At 38.8% G+C, this 18,498-nt stretch overlaps 3 protein-coding genes across 3 annotated transcripts; 2 read left to right on the forward strand and 1 right to left on the reverse strand.

Moving 5' to 3' along the window:
* The first annotated feature begins 3,925 nt into the window (after positions 1 to 3,925).
* On the forward strand, positions 3,926 to 6,272 carry LOC116198558 (putative pentatricopeptide repeat-containing protein At5g09950). Its single transcript, XM_031528727.1, has one exon. It carries the CDS (start codon positions 4,176 to 4,178, stop codon positions 5,973 to 5,975), a length of 1,800 nt encoding a protein of 599 aa, XP_031384587.1. The 5' UTR covers positions 3,926 to 4,175; the 3' UTR covers positions 5,976 to 6,272.
* Positions 6,273 to 7,639: 1,367 nt separating this feature from the next.
* Positions 7,640 to 9,472, forward strand: LOC116200522 (lysM domain receptor-like kinase 4). The gene has a single exon (XM_031531369.1). It carries the CDS (start codon positions 7,640 to 7,642, stop codon positions 9,470 to 9,472), a length of 1,833 nt encoding a protein of 610 aa, XP_031387229.1.
* Positions 9,473 to 9,684: 212 nt separating this feature from the next.
* On the reverse strand, positions 9,685 to 12,309 carry LOC116201305 (alpha carbonic anhydrase 7). The gene is made up of 7 exons (XM_031532490.1): positions 12,176 to 12,309; positions 11,713 to 11,930; positions 11,397 to 11,503; positions 10,670 to 10,772; positions 10,358 to 10,525; positions 10,158 to 10,211; positions 9,685 to 10,031 (listed from the first exon to the last, which is right to left on the reverse strand). Exons 1-7 carry the CDS (start codon positions 12,267 to 12,269, stop codon positions 9,885 to 9,887), a joined length of 891 nt encoding a protein of 296 aa, XP_031388350.1. The 5' UTR covers positions 12,270 to 12,309; the 3' UTR covers positions 9,685 to 9,884.
* Between the last annotated feature and the right edge of the window lie 6,189 nt (positions 12,310 to 18,498).

The raw sequence follows: 18,498 nt of genomic DNA on the forward strand, positions 1-18,498 counted from the left end.
AGAAACACTTTGGTTGGGTAAAGTGGGTAATGTAGATGACACTTGCGCTTGCACAGGCTGTCCATCTTTACCCGTGACTCAGAGTATTTCGATCACTCTAATCCTAGGGTTGTTGATAAATCATAAACCGATAATCTTGCCCTTGAAACGAAAAATTATTTTTGCAAAAATGAGACTTAGTAATGTGGGCCACCTCGGTCGGTAACCGATGTCGACTTATCCCCTAAATCCTCTAGGGTCATCTATAAACCCCAAGGGAGCCGGAAGACTGGTCGATCTGCCCGAAAGTAGTCTAAGAAGAATTCCCGCATTCCGATCTGAGTCGCCTCAAATCGAGCTTGGACTCGAGTTAGGACACGTGAATCCTTCCTAGATATCCATGCTGCATGGACCACATGCCTCGGTATTTATAAAAAATGTGGGTTTAGAAAAGGACATGATTATCAGTTTGTGATTTATCGACTTGCTTACAAATTATTAGTTGGTACTTAAGAGTCGAGTGAATTAATTAACCGAGTGAGTCGTCCTAATTTATTACATGTGTGAGATAATTAAATTAAGGGATTTACCGAATACTTTGGTTTCAGGTTTCAAGCCATCGAGCCGGCCATTGATGGATCATTCGATGAGAGCTCTAATTCCCGAAAGTCCCGGAATTAAATCCGATTTTAAACAAACTTTACATTATTAATTCGGTTCGTGTAAGGTTTTAATTAAAATTATAATTAAACATCCCAAGCACATGAACAAGACATATAAAATCACAACAAGATTTAATTCGTTGGTTTGACGCCCGAATAATCAATTAAGCCAGTTTTTGGTGTATTTAATCGACTTTATTCCTTGAAACCGAGTGATCATGAGATTAATTCATGTTGATTTATTTCCATTTCATACAACCTATTTTAAGTCTGATCTTTTAAGCATTCAAGTTCGTGCTCATATCGGTTTTCCTTTTATAATACATCTCGATTTTATAACACAAAGTCATGTTAACATTGGTTCGTGCTTTGTTCTTCTTTTCAATCAAGATTCATCTTACGATATCATCATATGTATCTAATCGACCATACAATGAAGTCTTAATCATGCCGCTAAGTTTGAGGATATACCTTTCAAAGAAGACATGATAAAACAAAGATAGAACAAAAGAGAAGTTGAAAAAACGCGGCCAATTTCGAGCTCGAGTCATCTTCGATCTTCACGTTCATCCCCCGTCGCTCTTCCACGTACTCATTCTTTCCCAAGTGTTGACTCACCTCTTACATTCAACCCAGTTCTAAATAAATAGAAGAGAACTACCCAATATCCTCTTGAAGTCTAAAATTCTATTACCTAAAAATAAGAGTTCAATTTCCTAGTTTGAATCAAAAGAAATCGCAACAAAATATCTTCTTCAAATGTTGATTCTCAATCTCTTCCCATCCAAGAAAGTCTCCAGCTTGTTAAATTGCTCGAAATAAGCCAAAGAAGCTTGAAATTTGCTGAAAAGCTCATTTGCAAAGTGTGTTGTAGCACAGTTGGAGTGTGCATAGGCACATATCTATTGAGTCGAATTTATCCAATCAGGTCCTCCGTGCTGAGGGCACATTTGAAAGCTTGTTCAGGCACCATTCAGCCGAGGCTCCATTATGACTTCCTTGATGATTTCGAAGCCTCCATCACGATCATTGGACTTCTCCATGCTTCCAAGTTTGTCCCTAAAATATTATACTCGAGATCAATAGCAAGAAGTCCATGGGAAACTCAAAAAACAAAATAAAAATAAAAATAAAAAGTGAATAAACCTAGAAATCCGAACTCAAACTAAAACTAAACAAAAGCTAACTTAAAACAAGAGAAACTCTAAGTAATAGCAACCAATTCTTACCCAAATGTGATCTTCTAACTTGAGTTTCACGGAATTATCACGAACTGCTGAGGATGGGCTAGAACGATGTTGTCGCTGTTACGGGCCTGGGCGTCTGGTCCTCCATGCCAGTTATCTTCGACCCAGTTAGTAACCTCGGGCAGGGACGACACATATCTCCACGGGATAGCCCCCGTAACTAGTTGACTATGGAGCTCAAGGTCGCTTTAATGTCTCCCAACCCGACTTGACCCAATCCCTTGCAGGTCCTCTCTATGCGACTGTCCCTTCCTCTCTTCCTTGTTCGGATGTTGGCTTCAGTTGTCAGAACCTCTTACAGTAATAAAAATGGGACGGCTTTTTCATCTTCGACTTACTACTCCACCATCAGTGCCTCCCCCTCATTTGGGTTAAGGCTTTATCTCCCTTAATTTTGTTTGGACCACTGCTACATTATTCTGCTCTAGTGATCGGACTGTTTTTGTTTTCTAGTGTGTTAGCTCAACGATCCTCGAGCCTACATCGATTATTTTTGTCTATCATGTTGCAGAGTGGAGTGGCAGAGTCTGGTTTGTTTGGTAACCGGGCGTCTTCCTCGGACGATCACTGGTCTGTATCGACCGAGACTGTTAAGTTATTCTTGACTTGACTATTGACGTGATCACTGGTTTGAACCGAGTTTCTTAGTGGTTTTTGGTTTGACCCTGCCAGCTTAGTCGGCTGCCTTCCCCGACCCGCCGGATTAGTCAGTAGCCTGGTGTCTTCCTCGGTTTGCCGGATTGGTCGATAGCCCTTCCCAGCCTTGGCTCTGATTCTACACGTCGGTACCGTCCTATGAAGGGTTCCTAGCGCATGAGTACAGCTCAAAACTCCCTCCGCTTTGCTTTGATATCGAGGTCTCTAAGGAACCTCTGGAATAGATGGATGAGTTCTACATGGATATATCCCCTTCCCTAGTTTACCAGGGTCCATGTGTGATGGTAAGGGTTTTAATCGGAATCTCAGATAGCTACTACCCTTATTTTCTATCTCATTTTCTTCTATGTAGTATCTCTGGATGATCTGATTATTTCTTATCTTGTAATTTTTGTTTCTTGTGCATTTTTATGTTGTACTCTTGTCATGTAATTTTTACATGTTATGAATGAATTCTCAAAGTTGACGAGGAAAAAAAAAGTTATAGCGATTACAAATCCCATCTTTCGCTAAGTAATATAGATATAGATAATAATATTCCTAATTACCCTCTTTTGTCAAATTCTTTACTATCCTGTCTCTCAATTCCTTTCCCTGCGTTCTCATCTCTAGGCACCTTACATCACCTTTTTCCTTTTTCTTTTTCTTTTTAATCGAGATTCACCTCTTTCATGTAAAGCCTGGAGATTATTATGAAACAATTGAAAATGTAAGTGGCATATGATGAATTAATTATGTTCTTTCCCATAACCACCCTAATAATTTAACAGGATGTGTACAAGTATGAAAATGAAAAACTTTTGAATTCAAATTGGGGAAATTATCCAAAGTTGGGGAAATTTGATTTGGATCCAATATGTAATACTTGCAAAATCCTCCAAAACTCTAATTTGTTGGAGCCACATAATTCACCAAAATTTTGATTTGTTTTAGTGTCAAGATTCCATTTTCCGTTAGTTTTGATTGCTTATTTTTACACAATAATTGTTTCTATAATTTCTGATTTTTTACTTTGGTAGATCACGTGGTTTCGGTTTGGAGACCCCACTTAGGATATTAAAACTCATTTAATTTTTAAATCAAACAATCTTAATCCACATTATATTTTCTTGAATAAGAATTTATAATGTACTTAATTCTAAATATTACTTATTGTTAAAAAAAATTTCTTTCCCGCAGTACGTCGAGTTATCACCAAGTTTTAATAAGAGTATGCTACATAATGTAAGTAAAAAAATTATCTTTGAATCATCATCCCATAGTCATAACGAGGTGTTACACGTAAGTTCACCTGCTATTGAGGAATTTCAATCCAGTGTAAGACATATACCAATCGGAAAGTGTATCAACATAATTCCAAGTTTACCAACGTCTACTCCACCCTCAATGCTTTCCCAATGGAGGCTGTCAGATGGTTAGTATAATACATTGAAACATATGTATTAATGTTTCCGAGAAAAATATTAGATGAGACTAACATGCTAATGTGATCGGTGCGAATTCTGATAAGAAGTCGAGAAAAATGCAAAAGAAATAGATATGGTGGTTTCTATGGAAAAATATATATTTATGGGACACGGATGATACGATAGTGGATGTGTTCACACTACTGTAATATATATCGCAGCTGATGAGCATACGTAGCATAGGTTTACTTTTACACCACTGTGCCAGAGCTAAGTCGTGTCGCCATGGAGCTTCCCTCCACGCTGCCGCCATTAAAGTGGGCGTGCAGTCCGACATCATCATCTCCAACCATGTTCTTAACATGTATGCTAAATGCGGCAGAATCTCACACGCGCGCCAACTGTTCGACGAAATGCCAGACCGGAATCTCGTATCGTGGTCGGCACTTATGTCCGGCTGCAGCCAGTCTGGGCATCATGTAAGAGCGCTGGAGCTGTTTTCCCAGATGCCCGTTGTGCCCAATGAGTATATCTATGCTAGCGTAATTAGTTCTTGTGCTGCCCTTAGATATTTGCCTTATGGGCAGCAAGTTCATGCTCATTCGGTGAAGTCTGGTTATGCTTATGTCGTCTTTGTTGCCAACTCTCTCATCTCGATGTACATGAAGTTGGGTCTGTCGGGTGATGCGGTCCTAGTTCATGCTTGTACCTCAGAACCAAGTCTCGTGTCTTATAATGCTTTGGTGTCTGGTTTTGTAGAAAATAATTTGCCTGAGAGAGCTTTTCAGACCTTTAAGGCAGTACTCCGGCAGGGGCTCATGCCCGATAGATTCACGTTTGTTGTGTTGTCAGGAGTTTGTCCCCAATCAGATAATTTAACTAGCGGAATGGTGTTGCACTGCCTGGCAGTCAAGCTTAGCCTCGACTCCATTCCCTTTGTTGGGAATTTGGTGATGACTATGTATTCGAAGTTCAACTTGATAGCTCCAGTGGACAGAGCTTTCAGCTCAATAGAGGACAGAGACGTCATTTCCTGGAACACACTGATCGCTGCACATTCTCAGTGCGATGATCATCAAAACGGCTTGGGAGTTTTCAGGGAGATGCTCAGTGGAAGTAATGTCCGCCCAGATGACTTTACTTTTGCTAGTGTCATTGCTGCCTGTGCTGGGCTTGCCTCTATACGTCATGGTAGACAGATTCATGCCCATCTGATTCGCGGTAACTTCTCATGGGATATTGGGGTCTGCAACGCCCTTGTCAACATGTATGCCAAATGTGGTTGCCTCGAGTATGCTTGCAATTTATTCAACACGATGCAGTCTCGGAATCTTGTATCATGGAATACAGTCATTGCCGGATATGGAAATCACGGACTTGGACAAAGAGCCTTGGAGACTTTTGAACAGATGCTACTATTGGGATTAAACCCTGATCCTGTCACCTTTGCTGGGCTCCTGATAGCTTGCAATCATGCGGGGCTAGTGGATAAGGGTGTAAGTTATTTTAATAGTATGAAGGAGGTTTATGGGATTTCTCCGGGCATAGAACATTTCTCTTGCCTCATTGACATGTTGGGTCGAGCTGGGAGGTTGCAGGAAGCAAAATACTACATTAGCAAGTCTGACTTTGGAAACGATCCCATCATTTTGGGAAGTTTGCTTTCTGCTTGTCGACTTCATGGGGACGTTTCTGTCGGAGAACATCTGGCAGGAAAGCTTCTGGAACTAAAGCCTCCCACTACATCGCCTTATGTACTATTGTCCAACTTGTATGCTTCAGACGAGGCATGGGATAGTGTTGTCGAGGCGAGAAAGTTGTTAAAGAACAGCGGATTGAAGAAGGAACCTGGGCATAGCCTTATAGAGGTGAAAGGAACATACGAAAAATTTACCATGGGAGACCTGTCTCATTCCAAGATTGAGGAGATGAAGAATCTGCTCGGAATCTTGAATTGGGCTGTGGGTGAACTTTCTTCAGGTCGCGTGCCTCGCCATTCTTACTGGGGATTAGGGAGGGTTTGATTTCTTTTTTGCTGGATATAAGGGAGGGCTTGATTTTACTAATTTCAGGATTGTTTCTAACATGCTGAATATTTTTAGCTGAACTTCGTAAATAACACATCAATCATCAATTTCTTGACTAATTGTCAGCTGGAGTTGTACTTCTTGTTGAGTCTTGATTTAATTTCAATTTGGGAGAAGAAACTAATATGCTTTTCAGTTCAAGAAACAGCAAATCACAGCGCAATGCGTGGGGCTACAAGACTAGCACAATGTAAAATGCGCCAGTTTTATATAAAGAGTTTTTGTTTCACTTGCTTTCCATTTCTCGATCGTAACCAGATGATATTTTGTCTCATTCGGAGCCTCCGAGTCGGAAGAAATAGCAGTGCTCTTGATTATATTTTGTAATCGTAGAGTGCAGCAGTACGACATTATAATACAAGTCTCTATTCCAGCTAATTCCTCATATTTTAGAGTGCTCTTATTTCTCGAGTTATCTTCAACGTGTGGTAGTGCGATATTGGATTAGTGCGACATCAGTCTTACTATGGTTTATTCACAAATGGCGTGTTAGATTTGATACTAAAGTAAAGCAAATTCACATGCCTTTACAGGTAAATTTGAAACAGATACTAGATTACTGTTATTCCTTATACTCTCAATGATTTCAAGCAGATGTGCTTCAATATACACACTCAAATTACTCACTTTCTGCAGATTTGCAGAAAAAGACGGAACGGATTGAGAGAAAAGAGAAGAGAGTGAGAGAATGAAGAGGAAACTTTCATTAACTGAACTTACTCATTGATACAAAGCCTTCCTTAAATATAAATAGACACAAACAAGCAGAAAGTAACGATTACCTACGGCTAATAGTTAAAATTCAAACCAGACAGACAAATAACTTAACTGTCAAGAGACAGTTACTTGACAGACAACCAACTAAATGGACACTGGTCAAACACTCGACCTTTCCATGTCCTTGAGACACATCTAACAATTACTAACAAATGCAAAACATATACTTTTTGGTGCAATAAACCGAATTTATTTATCTTTTAGATAAGTACAAAAAATCGAACTTGCTATCCACAAAGTAGAAATTTCTTGTTGGGCTGAATGAATGAAGATATGTAGCTCTGTCGGGCCCAAAATAGGTGGAAAGAAAAACCAAAGTTGTCTTTCAGATAGAGCTCGGTCAGTTTGCAACGTTAAACGGCGTTCGCCCTCCATGTCGACATAATCGATCCGAGCCACCTACATTGTAGTTTGTGTCGCGTATAATATCAGAGTTAATTGTCTACTCTTCGGGAGATCGAATCTGAAGTGGGAAGTCGATTCGAAACAAGTTGCATCTAGGATCAATTTTGAGTTCAACAATTGGCAGCATCTCAAAACACACTCACAATTGACTCTCGAACTTAATTTTCTAAGGCTGTTGACAACAAAATAACAAATAGAAAGAAATCAAAATATCATTATATTTATATCATTACAGTATATAATATTATGTTGTAATAATAATCTAATAGCTCTCGTCGGCCGGCCTTTGATGTTTTCCAAGTCTGAACAAGATAAAAGAAAGTTTTATTCTTTCATAACAATTTACTTCAATTCCTTACCAAACTCCCACATTTGATGTTTCTTACTAGTTTTTGATCAGCACTTTCTCTCATAATACCATGACTTATCTATTGCTTCTCTTGTGGGCAGTGCTTGTTACGAGCATCGAGCAGCAGTCTTACGACCCTTCCGGTTGCTCCTCGAGCACGGTCAATCCTTGGTCGAGGTACACCTGCAACAATGGCTCCCAGATTCCTTGCCAAGCATTCTTGGTGTACCGAGCAAACTACCGCTTCCGGACGATCTTGAACATTTCAGGTTTGTTCGGGGCAGAAACTGATCGAGTACTTAAATTGAACAATCTAAGATCTGATTCAGAGACTCTTGAATTGGACATGGAGGTAATCGTCCCAATCCACTGCTCGTGCTCGGGTGAGTTCTATCACGCAACTGTGATGTATGTTGTCCATGAGCCCGTGCCATTCTCGGAGATTGCATGCGGAGTTTTTGAAGGTCTAGTGAAATCATCGGTGATAGTCGAGGAGAACGTGTCCCAGAAAAACTCCTCACATGTCGGATCTGAGCTTCGTGTGCCAGTAAAATGTGCTTGTCCTGGAAATGATTCTTTGATCAGCAGCGGAATAAACTACTTCCTCACATACCCTTTTAAATCAGGGGATGAGATGGATAAATTGGCAATGAAATTCGGGGTGCCGCTTACCGATGTTTGGAGAGCAAACCATTTAAATTATCAATCGACTGTTTTCCCTAACACGACTGCTTTAGTCCCTCTGAAGGAAGAACCTGTCATAGCTACTAGCTCATTCGATCCTTCACCTCCAGTTCCAGGTTTTGTTCCAACAGCTGCCGTGGAGAAGTCCACAGACAGAGCAAACATAACGAAATTGTATATTGCAGGATCAGTGGCTGGAATTCTGCTCATAATTTTTGGGGTGATATCATGCGGATTGTACGTCAAGGCGTTGAATCAGCTGAAAGCCAGGAAATATCAGTCTTCTAGTTACGGAATAAACTCGGGGGTCTCATACTTATCTCCCCAAACCAGCACTCCTAATTCATGCCTATCACCCGATCTTCTTGTCGGGATCAAATATTCCCCATACAAATACAGCATACAGGACCTGAAAAGAGCGACCTGCGACTTCAGCGAAGACTCCAAGATTGGCTGCTGTAGATGGCTCTACAGGGGCTGCATCGACAACACTGAGGTGATGATCCGGCAACTGACATTGGAGGAGGCCCGCTGGGTCATCGATGCATACGCAAGAATCAACCACATCAATATCTTGAACCTACTTGGGATTTGCTATGGCGAAAGGGGCAAAACCAGTGACTCCCAGTCATTCCTTGTTTTCGAGTCTCCTGGAAATGGTTGCTTGAGAGACTGCCTGACTCGTCCCCAGACTTCTCTCCACTGGGACATGCGGAAGCATATTGCCTTCGATATTGCGACGGGGCTTCATTATCTACATCACTGCATAACCCCTCCATATGCTAATGTTACCATAAGCAGTGACAATGTTTTTATCACTGCAGATTGGAGGGCGAAACTTGGGATTATTGGAGGCAATGATACTGATTGTTCGCTAAGTTGGACCAGTAAACGAAGCGAAAAGGCCGGGATTTATGCATTTGGGCTTGTACTGCTCGAGCTGATTTTAGGGAAGGCCATGAACGACGATTATACAATCAATGGGAAGAAACTTAGGGATTCACTTGAGTTTCTAGGAGGTGGAGCGAGCAGTAACGATGTCTACGAGGGAGGCTGTTTTGAGCAACTGAGGGGGTTTATCGACCCGAGCCTGAAGGACGGTTGCCCAATTACGGAGGCCCTGTGCTTCGTGGTCTTGGCCAAGGCTTGCGTGGAGGATGACCCTCCCCACAGGCCTTCCATGAATGATATCATTAAAGTCCTTGCAAGAATGGTCTAAATAATTACCGTACAATATACATATATATGTAAACTAATTATTAAGATTATTGCTGTCATGGATGAATTGCTGTCAAAATACATGCTCCAATAGTTGATAAGATTAATTTTGCCTTATGATTAGAAATATTCCGATTATGAAGTATGCGCAGCTTATATTGCGTTCAGGCAAAAGGTATACGCGTAACCTCTAAGTTAGAGCTCCCAACATAATTCATAACATTAGGAGAGTTTATTAGATCATATGTTACTTAATGCCTGTTCATGAGACCTCTATCGGGTCATTAGTTTATTCTTCAGGCTAAAATGCGGAGAAGAAACATGCAAGTGAGAACACATATATGATGTACTAGAATGAAGGTAATCCAGTGAAGTTCGGGTTTGCAGGCTACGTGCATGCAGTAAACGAATCATTAACACTCTTCAATTTTCACATGATCAGCGCTGAACTGGTAATGCGGATCCTCAATCGTCCTCCTCCGAGTCCTTTCTTCACGAGTGTAGAGTTGAATGTTGCGCCCATTTACGGGCTGCAGTGGTCGTGCATTGAGCTCTGCATCCTGCATGATATGTATGCAGTGACCCGATTCAGTATGTGTGATTTATATGGATGAAAAGGCTAAAATACACAGAAAATTGAAAATACGGGATTCGAAGCACATGAGAATTGTTGAAATTGCCCTCACATCATTAACAGAGTCTCGGAGGAGTTCCACATGTTTTCTTGCGACAGTCATCACCTGATGTCAACCAATACGAGGAACCCGCATAGCATTATGCGTAAATAATATCGTACAACAGGTTGCGCGTCGCAGGTATATATGTATCAACAGTCCAGAACGATTCTTTTCAGTCTGAAAAGTGAAGAAGATCGTAGAATTTTTACCTTTTGAAAAATGATCCATTTGACGTTTTCAGTGCAGGGAGGAGTGGTAAGCGAACCTATGTATCTGTAGTACTTCCTGCCCAAGATTTTTATGCCCTTCGGATGGACCACACCAATCGCCTTCTCGGCTTCACCGGTCTCAGCAATAGCACCCAAGTGATCCATAATCTGAAAAATTGGGGGGGGGGGGGGGGGGGGGGGGGGGGGGGGGGGGGGGGGGAATCAAAGGGGCTTTAACAGACTGTATGCCGTAAATTTTTGAGTAATCTTGAAATAACTCGAAATCATAGCATGACAGGGAGATGTACGTACGGACGACAAGAAGGTGTCACGCGGCCCGTACTTGTACATGATTCCCACCACAGCAGCCTCTCCATTTGGGGTCTCATGGACTAAGTGCAGCTCTACATCAAACCTGTAGTCGAAATTTATCGTATAGGAGACAATAGGAAACTCAATCAATTATATAATATAATATATAAAAGCTAGAGAGTGATACCAGCGCCCCGACACCATTTTTTGAAAACTTAGCTCGTGGTTGATTTTCTTTTTTTCTTTTCTTTTTATGGCTACTAAAATAATTTAATATCATTAATGAAATTATAGAAAAATAAATAAGTTTGTCAATTTGCAAATAAATACTAGATATTTTCTTGAAAAGTTAAAAAAATTCACCAATTCATGAATTATAAAAGAATCTTTTTAAAAAGTTCTCTTAAAAAATTAAGAGGTTATTTCTTCATAGATTTCAAATAAATTAAATGTTGCCAAACAGATGCAAAATTGGAGAAATAAATGCCCCATTTGGATGAACAGTCGTACAACTTGAAAATCAATTTGGTATCCCGATAGAAAGGAGACTATGTAGTAAGCTAGTAAATTATCTTCATACTTAATACATCACAAAAGTTTTTTCTAAAAAATACACATCGCAAATTTACGATAGACGAAAGTATCTTTTTTTTTCTTTTTTTTTTTAAAGAAATGTGTAACAGTCTCAAAGTCTTATGAATTAAGAAGAAATACGAGAGCTGTTTACCTCTTGCCATCGATTGAATGCTCGGATGGAGAATGCCAATGGCACTGCTGGAGCACGTACTCGGTTCCATTTATATGCATAGATCCGGCTCCACCTTCCCACCTTAACTGCACCAACAGTCGATCGAAGATCGTAAAAACGAGATAATCAGATATCTACGATTATATCATCCTATATCACCTGCTTGCATTCTTGTCTTCTTTTTAAACAAATTTTCTTGATAAAAACTTAATTCTTAATATGGCACCCGGATAAACACTTGGATAAATACTCGTTATTAATTAACACGATTGTTTGAAGGTTTATTTGCACCGACCATTATATCGTGGCCCCGGTTCTTGAGGGTGGCATTGGAGGGCCGGTAGCTCATCCTCAGGTCCCCAAGATGGCTAATAATCTCGACACTTTTGCTCATCAGATCGATTGGTGACTGCATTGACCCATTCTTGCACGTCCTCCATTCTGGTCGGATCTCTCCCCATCGGCTCGGGCCGATTTTGCTTCCCTCAACATAGTTAAACTCGCTCTCATCCTCTGCAATACAACACTAGATTATAATTAGTATATACTGCATGCGGGGTGGATCATCAACATAGTACTCTCTCAAATATTCCTGCAGAGTGACGTGCGTTCGACTAGAGGATGTGTTTAGTATAGACATGGAACGGTCAATATGGTGCACCTGATATAACGTTGTGATGATCAACTAAACATAGGGAATTACAGGCAGCTTTTGGGAGGCTGTTAACAGCTGTTTAAGATTAGTGCAGTTCAATTACCAACTTCCTCGGATGCGGTTCGTAGAGAGAAAAGCGGTAGGGTGAAGAGGAAGATGCAAAACAACAGTCGGGAACTACCGATCATTCTTCCCATCCTGTCAGCCTCGCCTTAATAGAAGATCTCTCGAATATCGAAGACTATGGAATGAGAAACGTGCTATGGCATTCCTATTATATAGAAGAGAAGGTCACATTTTTTTTCGGTGTGTATCCTGGTATCCAAAGTCCAATGGGATTTGACTAATCTAGTCGAGAGATCGAGCATTAAAGGTTATTCTCCATCCCAACAAATGCGCTTCCCGAGATTCGAACTTGTGTTCTCCTCCTTACGGGGTGAGTTGTTTACCACTCAACCAATACTTTTGTTGGTAGAGAAGGTCACATTTGTTCTTCCAAGATAATAATGAGAATGCAAAGATTAATCATGATTTAATGACGTTGAAATGACTTGAAATTTGTTTCCCCCTCGTGGTGTTTGATTCCAAGTTTGAACTTATAGATGACACGTACCTTTGAGGTTTTCTTTCAAGTCAAAATGCTTCTGTCGTCGTTTTCGAATGAAAGGATTTCTTCGGAGAAGACTTCAGGGTTTTGATGTTTACCTTTTTCCCTTTCCCTTTTCTTCTATTACCCGTCAGACTTACAGCTTATGCGGTTTTGGAGGAAAGGATGGGAAGGGAAGGGACTATTTATTCCCTCGTTTGGTTTTGAAAATTGTTGTTGTTGTTGTTTTTTTTTTTCCTTTACTTTTTCGGTTATAAAGGAGGCTTATAAGTGGTTTTGACATTTTAAAGTAAGGTAAAGAGAATGGATCGGAGATGAAACTTTTACCTCCTATCCCCTTTAGGGACTAGATTTAATTAAAAAAAAAAAGCTGATTTGGGGATGAATGGAGGTGGAAGAGTTTTAAAAAGTTCGGATTAATATAAAAGGACCAAAATTATCCGTCATTTTTTTTCCCTAGAAGCCCATATAGAATGATAAATTAGTTATTCGATATAAAATTTTCGTAAGTTCCCCTTCATGATCTCCTTTACTAACATATATACCCAAACAAGTTTAAAACTTTCCCTTCCTTTCCCCTTACTAAGCATATCCGAACGAAATTAAAATTTTCCTTTCTTTCCCCTATTGGTGTGATATCAGAAGATTACTATTGCTGAGGAGTAAGAAGTGGTCAAAGGTCATTCAACATGTATCTCGAAAAAGACACTTTTGTGCAGATTGGCTTACTCGACAAGCTGTCTTCCTCTCCATTGGTGTGCATGTTCTTTTTTCGGTTCCTAACGGTTTATATGGTTTGTTGTTTAGCGATTTTGTTGAGGCTGCCATGCCCCATTATAGTGTTCTTAGTTTTCTAGGGCTATAGCCCAATCATTTTACCCAAAAATATTTCAGTCCTTCCCCTCACTTTTCTTTTCTTTCCCTCCCTTCCCCTAAATGAGACGTACCTAAACAAAGTGTTAAGGACTTAATAGGCGTTAGATCTCTAGTTGGGCCAGCATCTAGTTGACATTCCGCCTAACGGCATGAGACTGCTTATCTTAGGCAATTCCGTTGGAGTCGCTTTATCCCGTTTCTACATTTCTTAAATCTTGTTTTTGAGCCTAGGTCCAGTTTCTCTACCAAAGAAAGTAGTAAATGAAATAAAATGGGGTACCGGAAGTATCATCAGTGAAAATCAAATCTCATTATCTCGTAAGTTCAAATACAGAATGAGTGTTATAGCACTATAACTATTTTTTATATTCTTTTCTCTATTAATATTGTAATATTTTCATTGATCCGAAAGTGATTGGGCCAATCTCTATCGAAAAATTTGAGCCAATAAGATGATGGACTCAGAATATTTTGTTATAATTTTCTGTTGGATAGCAACACCTCTCAACAGTTTTCTGCTAGCTATTCGATCTGATGTTTGTTTTAGTTTTATTATCATTCCGTATTGGCTGATCTTGTAGTGTTGTGGGATGACCTCCATCTGATGATAACGTCCCTGGTGACGATTTACGTACACATTTAAAAAATATTAATGATGCAGCTGAATTGAACAATTGGAGATTAGTTCCTTATTAAACAATTTATTAGTTTACGCTTTCACGTGATTAAGATGGAGGATTCATAAATATTGGTGCATGTTACGAAAAAAAGAAAGAAACTTACATGATCTTACGTCATATGACAGTGTATATGAAGAAGCCACTAATATCCATATAGTTAAGTAAAAATCTAACCACATTATTGCGAGTTACTAACATTAATTCCCATTTGCTGCTGTTATAGGTCTAATTTTCTCATAAGATCGATGTGGTTAGTTAAGAATTTATTTCGACTTTACGGATTAGATAGGATTGGAGTACGAATAGTAAAATAGTTATAAACTAAGAAGGAAAGTGTGGTGATACATCTCGAGCTGAACCTGCAAGGTTCAACTCATTTGCAGCTCTTTTGATTACTACAACAGGCAGCCAGTAGGTTTCATGCGCACATATGATCAATCAACGGGCTTTAGGGAACATAGACATGTCGTATAAATTGCAGATTTGATGGTTTATCGAAAGCATCACGAACATTATATTATCAATAAGTTTAATGACCGGAGATAATTAAGAATTCTAATTTTTTTTTCCAGTTTGTGCCTTGGTATCTAGAAGTCCATCGGGCCTCCACTAATTCAATTCGAGCCGGGTCAATCCACTAACGGAGTGAAGCTCCTAGCATGGATTTTCTCCATTCACAATACTCGAACCCGAGACCTTACTTAAAAGGAATAAGCGCCGAACCGCTTGAACAAATTTATGCTAATAGAATTCTAATTTCTTTAATTAAGTTTCTCATTATCATTATTAACTAGGGTGCAACACCCGCGCGATGCCGTGGGTTAAAAGTTTTTCTTTAATTTTGATTTATCATAATAATTTGTATAACAACCAATACACCGTGTAATTGAAGTAATGAAAAAAATTACTTATGAAGTTTCTATTGATAATAAATTATTCAAATTCATGAAAAAATGTACTAATTAATTTCATATTTTGTAAAAGCCAATATTCCTCCAAGATATATATAATCTTAAATTGAATTTTTAATATTGTCACAACCAAGCCAATATCCAAGCGAGAATTATTCTTAGTCAATAAGCTACCGTAACCTTGTGTGAAAAAATAAGGACATTTATAACATCACAAATAAAAAGCAATATACTTAAATTGGTGATATATTGAAGTAGACGTTTTACCAACGTTGGTTAGTATTTGGTGATTCGATATTTGTTCCCGTTAAGTAAGGTCTGGTTGTGAGTCTTATGCTATAGCTTGATCTCTTAATGGGCTAATCTTACTCGAACCGAGATTCATTGAACTGGTTTCCAAAATATTAAGCAATGCATACTGAAAAAAGTTCATATTATTCAATTAAGTAAAAATTAAAAATATTAGAAAATATTTTTTTTGGTTTCCCATGGGTAGGACCCTTATAGTGTTACTATCTTAATTCACTTTTGCAGGGATGAAATCGAAAAATCATCAAAGTTTAGAGAAACATATTGAAAAAAAGGAAAAGAAAGGGTAGAAATGAAGAAAAGGAAAGAAGGGAGACCTGTCAATTTCTCCTTCAATGAACCCATAAACAACGGTTAAATTGGTTTTAGAGTTGAGTTGAGTTTTGGTTTTAATTGGTTTGTGATGATTGTGTTGTTGAATTATGAAAAAAAAGGTGAAAAAGTAATGAATAGTTGAGAGAAAGTAATGATTGTATTGTTGAATTGTGAAAAAAAAAGTAATGAATAGTTGTGAGAATTTAATATTAAAAATTAAATTGAATGGTTAAAAAAATTAAAAAAAAAGGGAAAAGTAATAATTATGTTGAAAATTGAAGATAAACGAAATTAAATTAAGTAGAGTTGAAAATTTTTTTAACACCAAACACACTGAATCTTATTTAATTAAAGAAAGACGGAAATCTCTAGGTTGGACCGGCATAGCTAAATTTCAAAGTTTGATGCAAATTCATCGACTATGGAGGAAAAGAGCAAAGTTGTTTGTTTTCAAAGGCACAGAATAGAAATTCCTTCAAATGAGTCAAAGCACATTACATCACAATTGTACTTCTAGTTGTCCATTATTGAGAATAGAACAGATGATAAAAAGATGGCTCAACCTTCCAAATGGAAGGTTACGTGGTTCTTTTTTCTTTTATTATTATTATTATTATTATGATAAATTATATTGATAGTGCAAAAAATTTTACAAATGTATCAGATTAGTTAAATAAATTTTTTTTTGTTACTTGATAATATAAAATGTTTCAAAACTATATTAATGTAGTGCATTCCGTCAATTCATGATTGACGTCGTAGCAAATGCTGATGTGGTAAGAATATTATAATAAAAAATATTTTTTAATTTTAATTAAAATTCCAAAATTTGTAAAATTTCAAAACGACCTAAATTTTTTGAACTTTTTTCAATTTTGCCCCAACCTGCCACTGTTCATCGTCCCCCTCCTCCCCCTCCACTGTTCATCCCAGACTCGCCCTCTCCTTTGACCTGACGAGTTCCCGTGCAACGACCCCCACTTGGCGGACCAGACGTGGTCGAGGATGCCGTTGAAGGAAGCTCGTCTCCTGCTTGCAAGCTTTGGCATCGATTGGGTCTCTCTCTCTCTCTCTCTCTCTCTCTATCTGGTACGAAGTGAGGGGCCGAATTTACTACCACTCAGATCAAGAAACTCCAGCGAAAGTACTGAAATTCACTTGCAAGGCTGCTGGGTCAGAGATTGGAAGAGAACAGAATGCTAATCCCAAGAATTGAAGAGAAGAAAGCATGGACATTGACTACAACCAACCTTGGGCATTCCTAACGGTGATGCCAAACAAATCGAGGTGTTTCAAGGAAGGAAGACCTGATAACCATTCAAGCTTCCTTCAACGGCATCCTCGACCACGTCTTGTTTGCCAAGTGGGGGCCTTTGCACGAGAACTAGCCGGGTCGAAGGAGAGGGCGGGTCTGGGATGAACAGTTGAGGGGGAGGAGGAAGACGATGAATGGGCAAAATTGAAAAAGTAAAAAAAAATTAGTCGTTTTGAAATTTTACAAAGTTTAGGGTTTTAATTAAAATTAAAAAATATTTTTTATTATAATATTCTTGTCACATCGGTATTTTCTAACGGCGTCAGTCATGAATTGACGGAATGCACTATATTGATATAGTTTTGAAAAATTTTATACCATCAAGTAGCATAAAATACTTTTGAACCAACCTGATACATTTGTAAAACTTTTTGGACCATCAGTGTAATTTATGGAAAATGGTTGCAGCAACAACAAGAAATCAGTATCCCAAGTTTAGGCAAAAGTACATTCGTGATAAATGTTTTGACATAAATGCATAAAAGAAATTCAAATTTAGGACTTTGAAATTACCAAATCACATGGAAACATGTTTGGAATCATAAGACTACCACCGTCGGTGGTGGTTATGTCCCATCAGTTAAACGTTGTATTGTGTCGACATATTTGACGTCTGAAATTTAGTATGTTAATTATCGAATGTGACATCGAATGAGGGAAAATTCGAGGAGATTTGCGCAAGCAATGGGAGCGTGTCCTTTTTAATGTCTCCAATAATTTCAAATATTCATACTGCATCAAATTATGGCGAGTAAAGAAATTAGTTTAAGTTTCCAGTCATAGAGGCACATTATTGTATTAAGAGCCAAAAGTGTACCATACGCTTTCAAAGACACTGATATCATCACAATCGTAATTGTGTATGCTTCTGATTAGTCCTCACCTACCCAAAAAATGGAGTTGGTCGGCTTTGGTTCCTTGCTTCTCTCCCATCGAATGTTGACGCAACATCGCGCAGATCGTCGTCAAATTATAAGGCTCGCGTTTACGTGCATGAATGAAACAATGTGTGTGCAACTTTTCCGTCTTGAGTCGGTCAGTGCATTTATATTTTCCTTAGAAGAAAATTAACTTTAGCGTGAAAGTAAGAACTAAATTACACCGTTCACACTTATCTTATGAATATGCAGCTTAAATAGCTACTACAGGTGGCCTATTGACAAAAGGATGACTTATCAGATCTTCCTCGGTGGCGTATAAAACTCAACGCACGTGGATTTTCTCTTCGAAACTGGGTTAAAGATAGGACTAGATTGCCACTGGAACTGATTAATCAAAAGTTACGAATATATGCTTGAAATCTCATAAATTACACTACCATTGTTCCCGACTTATCGATTTTTGGAGCGCTGGCGTGTCTTTCTCTCTTGCTCTTGACTTAATCATGGTTGAAATGGATGTAGGAGTGGTTTA

This window comes from Punica granatum, chromosome 3 (genome assembly GCF_007655135.1).
Source record: "Punica granatum isolate Tunisia-2019 chromosome 3, ASM765513v2, whole genome shotgun sequence".
NCBI classification, from domain to species: domain Eukaryota; kingdom Viridiplantae; phylum Streptophyta; class Magnoliopsida; order Myrtales; family Lythraceae; genus Punica; species Punica granatum.

Excerpts from the sequence above, each read along its gene's own strand:
- LOC116198558 (XM_031528727.1), top strand. The coding sequence starts at position 4,176 with ATGAGCATACGTAGCATAGGTTTACTTTTACACCACTGTGCCAGAGCT.
- LOC116200522 (XM_031531369.1), top strand. The coding sequence starts at position 7,640 with ATGACTTATCTATTGCTTCTCTTGTGGGCAGTGCTTGTTACGAGCATC.
- LOC116201305 (XM_031532490.1), bottom strand. The coding sequence starts at position 12,269 with ATGGGAAGAATGATCGGTAGTTCCCGACTGTTGTTTTGCATCTTCCTC. Across the intron at positions 10,773-11,396 it reads CATTCAATCGATGGCAAGAG|GTTTGATGTAGAGCTGCACT; the intron begins GTAAACAGCTCT and ends TTTCGACTACAG. Across the intron at positions 10,212-10,357 it reads AATGGATCATTTTTCAAAAG|GTGATGACTGTCGCAAGAAA; the intron begins GTAAAAATTCTA and ends GGTTGACATCAG.